Here is a 13,760-nt window from a genome sequence, read left to right as displayed (position 1 = left end):
TAGTCACGATCCGTTCCGCGGGGCCCACATCAGCCACCAATAAATATCGGTAGGTTCGGCGGATAAGCCACCGGCGAAGTAAAATTCACGTGGCGATTTACTCGGGGAGAGGATAACTAAAGTATAGAAAGGGTGCACCGGATTCGTCAGCCATCGACCGTCCGATGAAGCGTCGGTCAGGGACGGACGGGCTTGATGCGGAGGACTTGGAAGCGGTCAACGATGTTGACCAGTGATCGCAGCAAGGTGACGTCCGATGAGGACAGCCTCAAGTAATATATCATATACCTATTTAGCGTGGGTTGACGTTATAGATGCATCTGAATAAGTCAAACGAGGAGTGAAGTCAAACCAAAAAAATATCTACAACACATCAAAACATATCACATGACCACATTCAAACCATGCAACGGGTATGTCAGGGCCGGTCTGCCATGGGATCTAAAAGTATGAGATAATATATTAAGCATTCGGCATTCTATTTTGTATATGGATAGGATAATATTAGATAAAATATAAAAAAAAAAAGAGAAGAAATTTCACGTATTGCACGTGCCAAGAAAGTCTAGAAGAGCAATGCACGTGGATGGCAGGTCAAACGACATCAACTAAGGATGACCATGGACTTGCAATGACAGCCATATGTTCTCATGAATGAAGAGCCTTCATTTACCCACAGCGGCCTAACACCTGTCATGGTTTGACCAGTACTGGCAATTGATAGATGTCTTCCAGAAAGAATGTTACATATATTAATGCATTTGGCAGGTCAAAATGTACAACAGAAGAGGCTAGAGTTGAAGTGGCTGACAAGTCTCAATATGTAACAAGACAAGGAGGAATGGGATCATTATTGGCATCACAAAAGGACACAGGAGATGGAACAGTGGAAGCCAAGTAGCTGCAACAATCATTAAGAATTAGCTTTTACATAGTACATTGATATACATATTATGTAAGGATTATATAATATAGAAATTGTAACATAAACAATGATTTCAATGTTTTTGTTTGACAAGAGCCTATTTAACATCCCCAACACAACTCAACTCTACTAAATCATATATTTAATTACTACTCAGTTGATTTTCTTATATATATATATATATATATATATATATATGTAATTCATTTTATAAAAAAATAAAATAGGATATAATTCATTATATCTTAATAGATCTGTCATCTCTGGTGGATGATTTGCCTCTTGGGCAAACAGTTTATGAGTCGTGGCACAATGCTTCTAGAGAATGTAGTATCCATAGAATGTGAGAAGAAATACCAACCAACCATGCATTTCAATGGCGGCCACCTTCATTAGATTATTGGGTTTGATTGGATTGATGTCGATGTTGCACCAAAAATAGCCAGCCAGCATCAACATCAGGATCAGATGCAATGGTCCATTTAGTGAACTTGAAGATTATTCAACATGACTGGGTAAAAATCACATGTAGGGATTTGGGGAGGTCACAAGAACCACAAGGAACATTAGAGCAGGCATCAGCATCATCCCTGGTCAGTACAGTCTCTTACCAGTGGAGAGCTTGCAGGTTGATTCCCATGTGTGAATCATTTGTGATTATTGAATGATCTAAGATGATCATCTTGTGACCTTATGAGTCATGTAAGATTAAGATTGATGCGACCTCTTACATAACTTGGCTGCTCAAGATATCATAAACAACTAAAAGGAAAACCATTCATGGCCAATCCACTATTTGGAATTTTTGTTCAGTCTAAGTCTCAAGCACATCATCCTCTCCTCCATAAATTTTTTGATAAAAGAAGTTACCTCCAAAATTAAAGAATAACATAAATTTCAAATGATCATTGGGAGTTCATAATAGATAAGAGGGTAGACTAATCAAAATTATAAGGTGAATTTGGTGCAATAATAAGACAAGATTATTTCTTTGTGACATGAGTAACATCATAGCATTGACAGAAGCCTTATGTTTGACTCTCCTCTTCTCTCAATATCAATCCTTATATATATATATATATATATATATAGAGAGAGAGAGAGAGAGAGAGAGAGAGAGAGAGTTAACTAATTGGAGAATATCTATTAAAGTAGCAAAAAGTTTTGGTAGCCAAACTTGGGCTGCTAATTGACTTGGGGCCTAACTCTGTAGCCCCAATAGGCTTTTTTCAGCTGTTGGGTGAAGCCCAAACCCATCTATAATAAAATAATAATAAATTTTATGTAGTGAGAGTGCTGATCCAATTTTTGTTGAGTATAGATGTTGAAGGAGAGGTGATATACTGTGAGGCTATGGTAGTCCTAATGGGATTGTAAGTTGTTTTGGCCGAGAGATATCAGAGCATGGATGTGAAATCAGAATTATTATCATGATTCATTAGACTTGTTATTCTGTATATCTAAATTTTCTTGGAGGTTTTTGATGCAGAGAGTATGTTTGTAATCCTTTCATATGTTTTGCTGCTTTGAAAATAAAAATAAAAATAAACTGGCCACAAGTTCTTATTGGCTTTAGAACACAACTTAGCTGTAAAGCCTTCTTTGTCCTTCTCTGTCCAGGTTGTGTTCCAAGTGAAATGTCAGTGTTCACCACAGTCCCAAGTTCGGTGGGGTCTCAGAATTAGGGTTCATGAGTTGATGTAGCAACCAAGATCCACCAGAGGTTCATAGATACTGTGAGGAAGTCTTTGGTGATCTGCTACCACTGCACCCATGCAGACATGACAAGACAACGTCACGACTTTTATGAGATCTTCCTTCTGTGAACCTGTCACTCTAATCTCCTAGGTCATCGGCTGCTAGCTTCCAACTCCATGTGCTTCTTCTTCTGGTTTGTTCTGTGATCTATGGTGGATAAGAGGGATGAGAGATGAAGGTGCCTGTGGCCCACAAACACTACGTCGGAGGAAGGTGCTCCATGCTCGATGACTGACACGACCAAAAGAAGCCAGTCTCATCACCAACACCAACATCAACAACGCAGGTGGATGCAAAGTGTTCGACACTGTGAACCCGCACATCCATTAATGATGGTGGGGGTTGCAGATGGCACTCGTACGTGACGCTGCACGGTGCTTTGAGATTCTCAGGTGATTCTGATGGGTGGCGCCGATCCACTGCGTACGTCGATTCCATCACAGTATCATGTTGCGTTGTTGTGTTACAGCAACTTAAACTTAGTAAGCACAATGCAATGTTATACGCAACCATACTTTGTTTCATTGGGATTATGGATGGCAGAATGTCCTCTTTGAGAGTGGAACAAATGACTCGATTAACAATCAAATCATTCCCATCTTAATCATCTTTACTTTCAGATTAGGTATCATGTTATCTAACCCCATCTACCTACTTCATCAAATAAGCTGTACATGTTTATTGGCTGCCGATAGAGACTTCTATCCCAATTTACATCTCGATGATGACTAACAGTCCAAAGAGAAAGTGTAATAAGGACCCATCTATTAAAGTCGATTGCTTTCTTAGTAGTCATAAAGCTAGCAAAAGGGTGTGTTCCAATTAGAATCCGAAGCTTTTGTAGATACTTTTGATACTTGTGGGGTTAAGAGATCACGCATCTTAAAGTAATGCAACTCTTTCTCACTGTTCAATTCGAGTAAGTTTGCTTTGTGGTCGTCCCTCCCAAAGTTTGATGTGCACATCAACGGGCAAAAAAGAAGACCTTTAGCTGCTACTTTAAGAGTTATTTCCAATCAATCAATTGCTTGATACATATTTGGATCTTCTTTCTACCAAAATGCATGTAGAACGTGTGTTCAATGCTTCAAAGATAATGTGAACTGTTTGAAATGTGCTTAAGGAATATAACGGAAAGAATGATTGAGTCATGAAAGTTATCCATGGAGTAGTTGAATCTTTTGGTTGATTTCAAAGGTTACAAATCATAATCCTTTTCTTCATATATATATATATATTCTATGATGCAATGATATATTTTAAGGTTACAATTATGGTAGTAACATCTTAACCATACTGAGATAGAGAGAGAGAAAGAGAGAGAGAGAGAGAGAGAGAGAGAGAGAGGAAACTTTGACGTCCAATCCACCAATTGTTGGACAATGAACCCACAACCACATACAGGAAAGTGGGTCTTTAGGTTTCAATAACAACAAGATTTGACTGTTCCTTGATAACACACCATTCCCTGTGGTTGCATAATTGTCTGATGATGCAAATGAAAGTAACCTGTCTCAGTGACAACCATCAAATCCTTGCAAGCCGATGAAGGTCTTGCTGCAGCAGATTCCACATTCTTATCCAAGGAACAATTATATATCTGGACGGCACATATCTTTCCGCCACACTTTCAAGTACTCCATCGATGGAAGATACAAAGGGTTGAAAGTTCCTTGGGGTTCTCACTGGGATGCTTTAGCAACCCAAAGCAATGGCCTCCAAAACGCCACATTTTGCACACACTCTCTTGCACTTTGTTGAGAGAAAAAGACTTAGATTTCCCTATCTCACTTTATTCAGTAGTGAACATGATGGACTTCCTACCTCACTGTATCATAGGGCAATTAATACTTCCATTGATGCTTTACTCACGATAAAGTCATCTAATGAAGCTGATGGACAAAATAATGATGGATCAAATGCAGAATCTTCGATTGCGATGAGCATTTTATGGTGTTTGGTGTTCTTTAAATTCCAACCGGAAGAAGATTCAAATTCACATGTTTGAGGTCATTGTCACTGTAATTAGAGCTCTGAAAGAGAAGAGTTTGGAGCTGCGCTGCCCAAATTAGTGGCAGAGTCGGCTGATGTCATGACCCACGAAGATACTTGCTGTCGATGCTCCTCGCTTGGTAATTTGCTTTCTTTCTTCTTCCACCAAGATGGTGTTCCTTGGTCTTCTTTAGGGTTTCGAGTACGTACATGGCGATCAACTGGTAACGTCAGTGCCTGTGTGGGCCAAGCCAGTGTTCGAAGCCACAAGGAATTCCTCACTGACAGCAAGATGAGTGCAAAAGTACATTTGACATGATAAATATGGAAATAAGAAGGTACCACAATATTGATTAGGTAGACATTCCTTACTAAGATCCTATGGTTTTGCTCATCCATTGTTCTCTGAATTCTTAAAATGCAATCGAGAATTCACAAGAAAAAGAGTGACATATTATCCTTTTAGATTATTTCGTTTGTCATCAAAACCATGTTTATTAACAAAATTGATAGTGAATGAAGCAATATTAGACTGTAATGAGTCTCGCTTAAGATTAACTTCATAATCACAAAGTTATCATGAGTACAAATTAATAATAGAAAATAATATTTTTATCACTAAGAGATGCATCAATCATAGCAATTGTATGTACTATATCTTAATGGTTATCAGAGTATCATGAGAGGACTATGAGATGAGTTGACATACATTGTTTTAAGCTTTGACTAAATTTCATAAAAATATTTTGTGGATGTCATATAAAAAATAGTTTGATAGGAAAGAGAGATAATGATGATCTTTGAAAATCCAAAAAATATATTTAGGATTAACAACCTTAATATTATCCTCTTTAAGTATTTATGAAAGATAAGTGTCAGGTTGTCTACATAACCCATAAAGCAATGGAGTGTGCCAATAAGTATAGTTTATCAGAAAAGTTAGACCATGACATGACATTAATGAATAATATTTTATTATAAAATTAAAAGAATAGATAATGACAATCGATGAGGATTGATCGATAGAAGCATCATATTCTAAAGCAGGAAGAAAGGAAGCTTTGGGCAACAATGAAATGTCCTCTAATATCATAAAACAAATGATGAAGCAACAGTGTTCATTGACATTATATATGAAATATATAAGTAAACAAATATTACAAAATAGAAAATTATGAGATTTTGGTGATAATAGAAATTAGGAATAAGTACAAAAACTCATGAAGGACTAATATATATGACTTGAGAGAGAATCATGATTTCTCATTCCTAATATGATTAAGATAGTCACCACGTTTCCTTCTCCCTAATATGATTTCTTCATCCTAAACGGAACTAATATATATGATTTGTGAAGGCTTTAAGCTATGTTTTCTGCAAGCATGTCATTAGCTCCGCAAAAGGGTTGTCCAAATCCTACGATGGCATCTCCTTATGATGCAGTTAGGCGTGTCATTCTTCCATCACTCTATTTAAGGAGGGAGACGGCTCATCTCATCCCCATCATCTCTTCCTCCCCTCTCTTCCACATCCGTCGCCTCCATGGATGCGCAGAAACCCTATCTTGCTGCAGTCCTCGTACAGCTGACGTACACTGGCTTCTACGTGATGTCAAAGGCCGCCTTCGACGAGGGTGTGAGCACGTTCGTCTTCATCTTCTATCGACAAGCAGCTGCTTGTGTGTTATTAGTACCACTCGCTGTTATCTTCGAGAGGTATACGCATCGGTTCCCAAATACACACAGCATAGTCTTCTGTTGTTTGTGAACTGGATGTTGATTTCAGGAAAAGGTCTCCGCCATTGAAGCTCGTGACGGCTGTGAAGATGTTCTTGCACGTGCTGATCGGGTGTGTATGTTACTGACGTTGGTTTCCGATGATTTCTGATCTCTCAGAGAGGAGTTTGTGTTGCCTTTTTGTTGGTCTAACTCGGTTTGCGATCCTTTTAGGATTACTTGCAGCTTAAACATGTACAACGTTGGCTTGAAATATACTACAGCATCAGTGACATCGGCAGCTACGAACTCAGTGCCAGTGTTTACCTTCTTTCTGGCCTTACTCCTCCGGTTTGTCGCTCGTGTATTCTCCTGAATTATATGTTTCTATTTCAACGATGAAGCTTAATATATAGACATATATATATATGCTACAGGATGGAGAGCATCAAAGTAAAGAGCCTCTCAGGAATAGGTAAAGCTGTGGGAGTAACACTTTGTTTGGCTGGTGTTGCAGCGATTGCCTTCTATAGAGGCCCTCGCATCCACCCTTTGAACCTTCATGGCCACTTCGCCCACAGCGCGGGCCGACGAGACCATGCGCCGGCCAACACACCGAAGGCCACCTGGATCGAAGGAACCTTCTTCGTCATCGGTGCCAACCTCACCTGGTCCTTGTGGCTGGTCTACCAGGTACTGACCGATATCCGAGAACTGCTCGCTGTAGAAGATTGGGAGTGCGCAGTGCCAACCACCTCTTTCTTGACAGGGGATTTTGCTGAAGGAATACCCCTCCAAGCTTCTGTTAACCACGCTTCAGTGCCTCCTCAGCACGGTTCAGTCGCTTTTTGTGGCCATGGCGTTCGAGCGAGAGAGCTCCAAGTGGAAGCTGCACTGGGACATGGGCCTACTTGCCATTCTCTACTCTGTAATAGCAATTCTCGCCACAGTCATCTCTTCACATGATGATGAAGAAGCTTATTTGCAGTTCTCACCACCGTCTTCTACTCTGTTGTCGTGCTTGACAGGGGTTCATCGTTACGGGAGTTTCTTTCTACTTGCAGAGCTGGTGCGTTGAGAAGAAGGGCCCTGTTTTTGTGGCAATATTCACACCACTGTCTCTTGTTTTCACCATGATATGCTCGACTATTTTCTTAGGGGAGATGATTACTCTAGGAAGGTGGATGATCGAATTCTTCGCTCTCCCAAATTGAGTGTCTAATTTAGCTAATCTAATGTCATGTCAACTCCTGGATTTCAGTATTTTAGGTGGACTTCTAATGGTGGGAGGCCTGTATAGTTTTCTATGGGGAAAGAGCAAGGAGACCATGCCCTGCGAGGTTTCAATTGAAGATGGAAACACCTGCATGCAAGAGAAGGATGTGCAACCACTTTGATGTTATTTTTAGAGTGCTATAGTTTTCTACGGGGAAAGATCCAGGAGACCATGCCCTGTGAGGTTTCAATTGGAGATGAAAAGACCTGCATGCAAGAGAGGGATGCACAACCACTTTAATGTTATTTTTAGAGTGATATACGTGAGGATCTGATCATAAATCTTGTAACAGTGACTCTTTTTATCACTATATATATATATATATATATATATATATATATATATATATATATATATCAGTGGGATTTGCAGCTATAATGCTCATCATATATATACTTTCTTTCTCTTTAGTACTCATTTTATAGGATTCAAGACAATGTGTCTATTGAATGAATACATAGTTAGTACAAAGAAGAAACATTGTGATGATGAGCATACCAAGTGCAATAAGAAAACAGGTTTCCAGAACAGAATTGTTATCTGTTGGATTTCAGAGAGAGATGAATCGAATGATTGGTAGAGGATGAATTCTTCCAATCATATCATACAATTAGTGCAAGCTAATAGCTGGAGGTTTTATTAGCAAGCGAATAAAAGCGAGATCATAGACGACGTACATGTTCTACTGCTGAAAGTTGCCCGAGATGGAGAAGTTGAACGGAGGCCTCAAGATTGCCAAGCACATCCAGCCGTCACTCGGATCCACAAGCAAGTAGTTCTCCTATGTGAAGTCCATATCCGCGCCATCAAAATGGAAAGCCAAGTTCGGCACTACCACTTGTTGGTGAACTGATGCACCGTGGCTGATGAGTCAGCACGACCTGGCCCACGGGCCGATGTCGGGAGTCTTCAGTCGGTTGAGCTATCCATCGGGGTTGGTCACGCCCTCCAGACGATAAGTTGGCGCCAGAATATTGATTGACGTCTCTTCGTCAGGATGCTGGTTGGCGTGCTGGAAGGAAGGACGACTCTATCGATCGGGACAATCTCATCTCGGGCGTCGCCGCTTTTCTACATAGAAGGCCTCCGTCAGGTGGTTACCAACTGTAGCCCCTTCGACGAGCAAGTCAATGGTGGATCGATTGTTGATTGTTTTTTCTTCCCTTGGACCGGATGCCGGCCAGAGGCTTTTATACAATTGTACGAGGGTCAGTTGTACACGAGTTTAGCATGACGACCGATCCTCGAGGGGTGAGATGGTACCTTTGTGCGATCGTCGTCCCGGGATGTGCGGAACAGTGCCATGTAGCACCATCTCGAGCTTTTCGGGACGAGACGTGCCGAGCAATGCCTTGGTACAAATTCTAGCTCGGCGTATGGGGGTGTTCCTCTTGCTGACTTGGCTGCAGCATGGCGTGGCATTGATTGTAATGTGGTTTGGACCCAAAATATACCTTATCACTTCTCTCCCCCCCCCCCCCCCCCGTTGAGGCGTGCCATGGGGTCCTTGCGAGAGGGCGAGGGGCGCGCCTGGGTCAGAGTGTCACGGATGCATCGCTTACTTATGAGGGAAAGTTGGATTGGCTTGTCACGAGGCAGTTAGGGGGGCGGCGCCCCGTGCCTTGGGAAGGGTTGGCTCCGTTGGTTGGGCGGCTGGGCTTAGGTGAGATGAGACTGATGAGTCGTTGGCCAGGGGACCGAGCTGTGGGATTCGGGCGAATACTAGACCTTTTGGCCGAGTGAATGATCTCGGGCTTAGATTTATGGCCAGCGAGTTGGGAGTCAGAGATCAAGCTGGCATGACTCGGAATAAATTCTGGCAAGTCACAAGTCGGAGGACCGATCTAGAGCGACCTGAATATAACTGACGAGTCGCAAGTTGGAGATAGAGTTGGCGCGACTTGTGAAGAGATTGGCGAGTCGTAAGTCGGAGATCGATCTGGCATGACTCGGTAGGAGATTGGCGAGTCACAAGTCGAAGGATTGATCTGGAGTGACCCGAGAAAAGACTAGCGGGTCGCAAGTCAAAGGACCGATCTGGAGCGACTTAGGAAAAGATTTGACGAGTCGCAAGCCGGAAGACCAATCTAGAGTGACTTGGTATAAAGACTAGCGAGTCGCAAGTCAGAGGACCAATATAGAGCGACTCAGGAAAATATTTGGTGAGTCGCAAGTCGGACGACCGATCTGGAGCGACTCGGGAAAATATTTGGTGAGTTGCAAGCCGGAAGACCGATCTGGAGCGATTCGGTATAAAGACTGGTGAGTCGCAAGTTGGAGGACCGATCTAGAGCGACTCAAGAAAAAATTTGGTGAGTCGCAAGTTGGAAGACCAATTTGGAGCGACTCGGTATAAAGACCGTCGGGTCGCAAGTCGGAGGACCGATCTGGAGTGACCCGGATAAAACTAACAAGTCGCAAGTCGAGAAACGATCTGGAGCGACTCGGGAAAAGACTAGCGAGTAATAAGTTGAAGGACCGATCTGGAGTGACTTGAGAAAAGATTTGGCGAGTCGCAAGTCGGAAGACCGATCTAGAGCGACTCAGTATAAAGACTGGCGAGTCGCAAGTTGGAGGACTGATCTAGAGCAACCCGGATAAAACTAACGAGTTGCAAGTCGAGAACTGATCTGGAGAGACTCGGGAAAAGACTAGCGAGTCGCAAGTTGGAGGATCGATCTGGAGCGACCCGAGAAAAGACTAGCGAGTCGCAAGTCGGAGGACCGATCTTGAGCGACTCGGGAAAAGGGAAAGATTGACGAGTCGCAAGTCAGGGACCGATCTGGAGCAACTTAGGAAAAGCGAAAGACTGGCATGTGTCGTTGGGTGGCATGTTGGGGTTTTCACGGGTGCCACCATGCCACATGTCACGCCGGATGGAGCGGCGCAGGGCTTGGCGGGAAACTTCCTGTCACAGGTGGCTTCTGGTGGGAAGTCTCTTGTCATGGGCTACTTCTGGTGGGAAATCTTTCGTGATGTAGTGCCTCTGGTGGGACCTCCGAGGCCGGTGAATCCGGGGGAATCCAAGGAGTCATGATGGGCCTTCAATGCTGCTGCCATCTCTCTCCTCGGGTAGCCCAATCTTCGCTTTGCGATGGATCAGCTTGCCCTTTATAAGTTTCCTCCAGGACAGTTGCCATCACTTTGCTCAGTCCTTCGTCCTGTGCCTCGGCTCCTTCCTTCCAGCCTTGAGGTCGGGAATGTCCCTGTCTTCCTCTTCACCTTCTTCTTCCTTGTCTTCTTCTTCTTCGTCTTCTTCTTCTTCTTCATCTTCTTCTTCTGGGGGCCTGTGAGTCGAAGTTATCAGTTTGTCATCGAATGGCGTGCCTTTGGATGCCGCAGGGAGTTCTGTTGCGCTTGAAACCCTCAAGTCATGGAATGATGTAGACTCGGTGGTGATCGAGGAACTTTTGAGGGTACTTTGGGATCGCTATCGCATCTCGAATTGTTATGGCATTCACGCCCCTCAACTTGGTCAGCGACCGTATGATCAGTTTCCCGACAGGTTCGGGATGACCGTGGGGGCCCTCGAGGCGGGACTACCATTCTCGCTGCATCCCATTATCGAAGAGTGCCTCCGTAAGTGGGGCATATTGCTATCCCAGATGGCATTGAACTGTTGGCGCTATCTGGTGGCTTTCCTTGGGGAGTGTTGGGGAGTCGGGATCAAGCCAACCAGGACCCTCTTCCTGGCCTACTTTCGTCTGTGCAAGGGGTGAGGCGGGTATTACCTGACTGACTACAAGAGTTTTAAGATCAGCGACGCTCCTTCCAACAACAAGGGTCGGAAGAGTCGCTTCTTTTTTGTCAATTGCAGTCGGGGGTGGGATTTTAGTACTGGATGGACCTCCTGAACTATTGATAACGTCCCCTCGTTGCTTTCTGTCGGAGAAATAATGAATGTGAATCGGTTGAGGGGCATCTTGTCCTCTTCTGGAGCAATCAAGGAGATGACCGAGGAGTGGCTGGTTGAGGTGGGACTGAGCCCAGCCACCGGGGGTATAGTTATTCACGTGTTATGTATCATTCGCTCATCCTGAGTTAGCTAACTGACCGAGCTTTTACTTGCAGAGATGGTGGACCTCCAATCGGTGAAGAAGACACCCCATGCCAAGGCCGCTACGCCACCATCTCGGGGTGGCAAGGGTTTTGGAGCTGGGGGTGCCTCGCAGAAGGGGACACCAAAAAGGATGTCGAGGTCTCTAGAGGTAGGTCGCCCTTAAAAGAAGGCGAAAACTATGGTGCGGAAGACGTGTGCGAGCTCAGTTGCTTGCGAGAGTGCCGCTCCAGAGTCGTCTAGGGCTACTCCCCAAGGCGAGGCCTTAGGGAGCGTGAGAGGAAAGGGGGTGGCCGGGTCATCTGGCAGTGACCCCTCAAGGAGGCCTTCAGTGCATCCGAAGTTGATGCAGGACTTGTGTCGCGTCCACTCCTGGGCCGAAGGCAAGTAGTACTTGGCCCTGAACATGGCCAACCTTCTTGCTGGGGAGCCGGGAGCCCCCTACGCCTCTCAGTGGGCGACTCTTAAGGCAGATAGTCACATATGGGGCGACAGGCTAACTGCCCAAGGGTTTATCTGGGGGGCGCTTCACCCGGCCATGGCAAAGGAGCTTTATTGTTTCTCTTCGGAAGTGCTGGCAGACCGGGCGGCCAAGTCATTTGTCTTGGTAAGTAGTGGTTTTCTTTCCTCGTTTGATCCTTCCTTCCTTGTGTGGGTCCTAACGACGATCTTTGTGCAGGGCCAACACTACACCATGGTGTTGATCGATCGGGTCCTCGATGCTGGGCAGGTGATCGAGCGTCAGTCGGACTCCAACTTTGCTCTTCGGATGGAGATCCTGGGGCTGAAGGCTTGGGGGGGGGCCCAGAGGTCGTTGCCACTGCTGAATAGCGCACCTCAGCTCTGGACGAGGAGGTGAACCACCTGAAGGCCGAGCTGGAGGAAAGTCGGGCCCACGCATGGATGCTAGACGACGATTTGCAGACCCTCTCCCGGGATGTCGAGCCTACTAGATCCACCACCTGGGCTACCGAGGAAACTTTGAAGGAGGAGAGTATGGCGCTGCCCGAGAAGATTGAGGGGGCGGTTGCCGAGTACAAGTCATCTGCCGGGTTCGAGCGCGGCCTGGTGAGGTTAAGGCGAGTGACATACGAGTTCAGGTATCAGGTGGCTTACGCTCATTTTCGAGCGAGGTACCCGGACCTGAAACTGGAGTCGGACTCATTCGCTGACCAGCCGGCGGATGAGAACGTCGACATGCCAACGAGCGTTCCCTTTGACAACAGGCCCAAGACTCCCCCTCCGAATTAAGGGTTGTATCTCTTTTTTCTTTTGCTTTAGTCGGGTCGAATTTTGAGACTATATCGCCCGACCACAATGTGTATTTCTTTTTATCAATGAAAGCTATTGTTTTGGGATCCTGACTTCTTGTCTTCCCTGATTGTGCATGCTTCTTTTGATCAATGAAACATTTTTCTCGGCACCTCGACCCTTCGTCTTTATGGATAGAATTTCTTTAGGTTTACCGCATTCCACTTCCTTGGCAAAGGGTTTCCCTCCATAGTCTCGAGGCAGTAGATCCCTTCTCGGACCATGTCGTAGACCTGATAGGGGCCTTCCTAGTTTGGCGTAAGTTTTCTCCTCGCTCGGGTCGGGTCGCTCACCTCTACCTTTCAAAGGACGAGGTCCCTGACCTTGATCGATCATGGATGAACTTTACGGTTGTACATCCGAGCCGTAGCCTTTTTGTATGCCAAGGTACGTAGATGTGCCTTGGCTCTTCCTTCTTCAAGGAGATCTAGGTTTGTTCGTATGCCCTCCTTGGAGTCGTCTTGATTGTAATTGATGGTCGGCAAGGTTGGGAACTCCATCTTAGGTGGGAGGACTGCTTCGGTCCCGAATGCTAGGCTGAACGGAGACTACCCTGAAGCAGTTTTGGGAGTCGTTCACATTACCCATAGGACGCTAGGGAGCTCGTCCACCCAGGCTCCGTGCGCACTCGAGATCCTCTTCTTGAGGCCCTCTTGAATCACCCGATTCATTACTTCGTTCTGGTCGTTAGTTTGGGGGTGCGCAACCAAGCTAAACTTTAGTTGT

General features: G+C 44.8%; 1 protein-coding gene across 1 annotated transcript; it reads left to right on the top strand.

Moving 5' to 3' along the window:
* Positions 1–6,199: 6,199 nt before the first annotated feature.
* Positions 6,200–7,945, top strand: LOC135594980 (WAT1-related protein At5g64700-like). Its single transcript, XM_065085478.1, has 7 exons — positions 6,200–6,390; positions 6,461–6,523; positions 6,625–6,741; positions 6,828–7,083; positions 7,160–7,318; positions 7,419–7,570; positions 7,652–7,945. Exons 1-7 carry the CDS (start codon positions 6,218–6,220, stop codon positions 7,785–7,787), a joined length of 1,056 nt encoding a protein of 351 aa, XP_064941550.1. The 5' UTR covers positions 6,200–6,217; the 3' UTR covers positions 7,788–7,945.
* The last annotated feature ends 5,815 nt before the right edge of the window (positions 7,946–13,760 follow it).

The sequence above is a fragment of the Musa acuminata genome, chromosome BXJ1-10 (assembly GCF_036884655.1).
Source record: "Musa acuminata AAA Group cultivar baxijiao chromosome BXJ1-10, Cavendish_Baxijiao_AAA, whole genome shotgun sequence".
Taxonomy (NCBI): Eukaryota; Viridiplantae; Streptophyta; class Magnoliopsida; order Zingiberales; family Musaceae; genus Musa; species Musa acuminata.
The sequence above is the reverse complement of the archived record's forward strand: the minus strand, read 5'-3'. Positions and strand labels throughout refer to the sequence as shown.

Coding starts and splice junctions, on each gene's coding strand:
- LOC135594980 (XM_065085478.1), top strand. CDS start 6,218: ATGGATGCGCAGAAACCCTATCTTGCTGCAGTCCTCGTACAGCTGACG. Junction 6,742..6,827: donor TTTCTGGCCTTACTCCTCCG/GTTTGTCGCTCG, acceptor TATATGCTACAG/GATGGAGAGCATCAAAGTAA. Junction 7,319..7,418: donor TACTTGCCATTCTCTACTCT/GTAATAGCAATT, acceptor CGTGCTTGACAG/GGGTTCATCGTTACGGGAGT.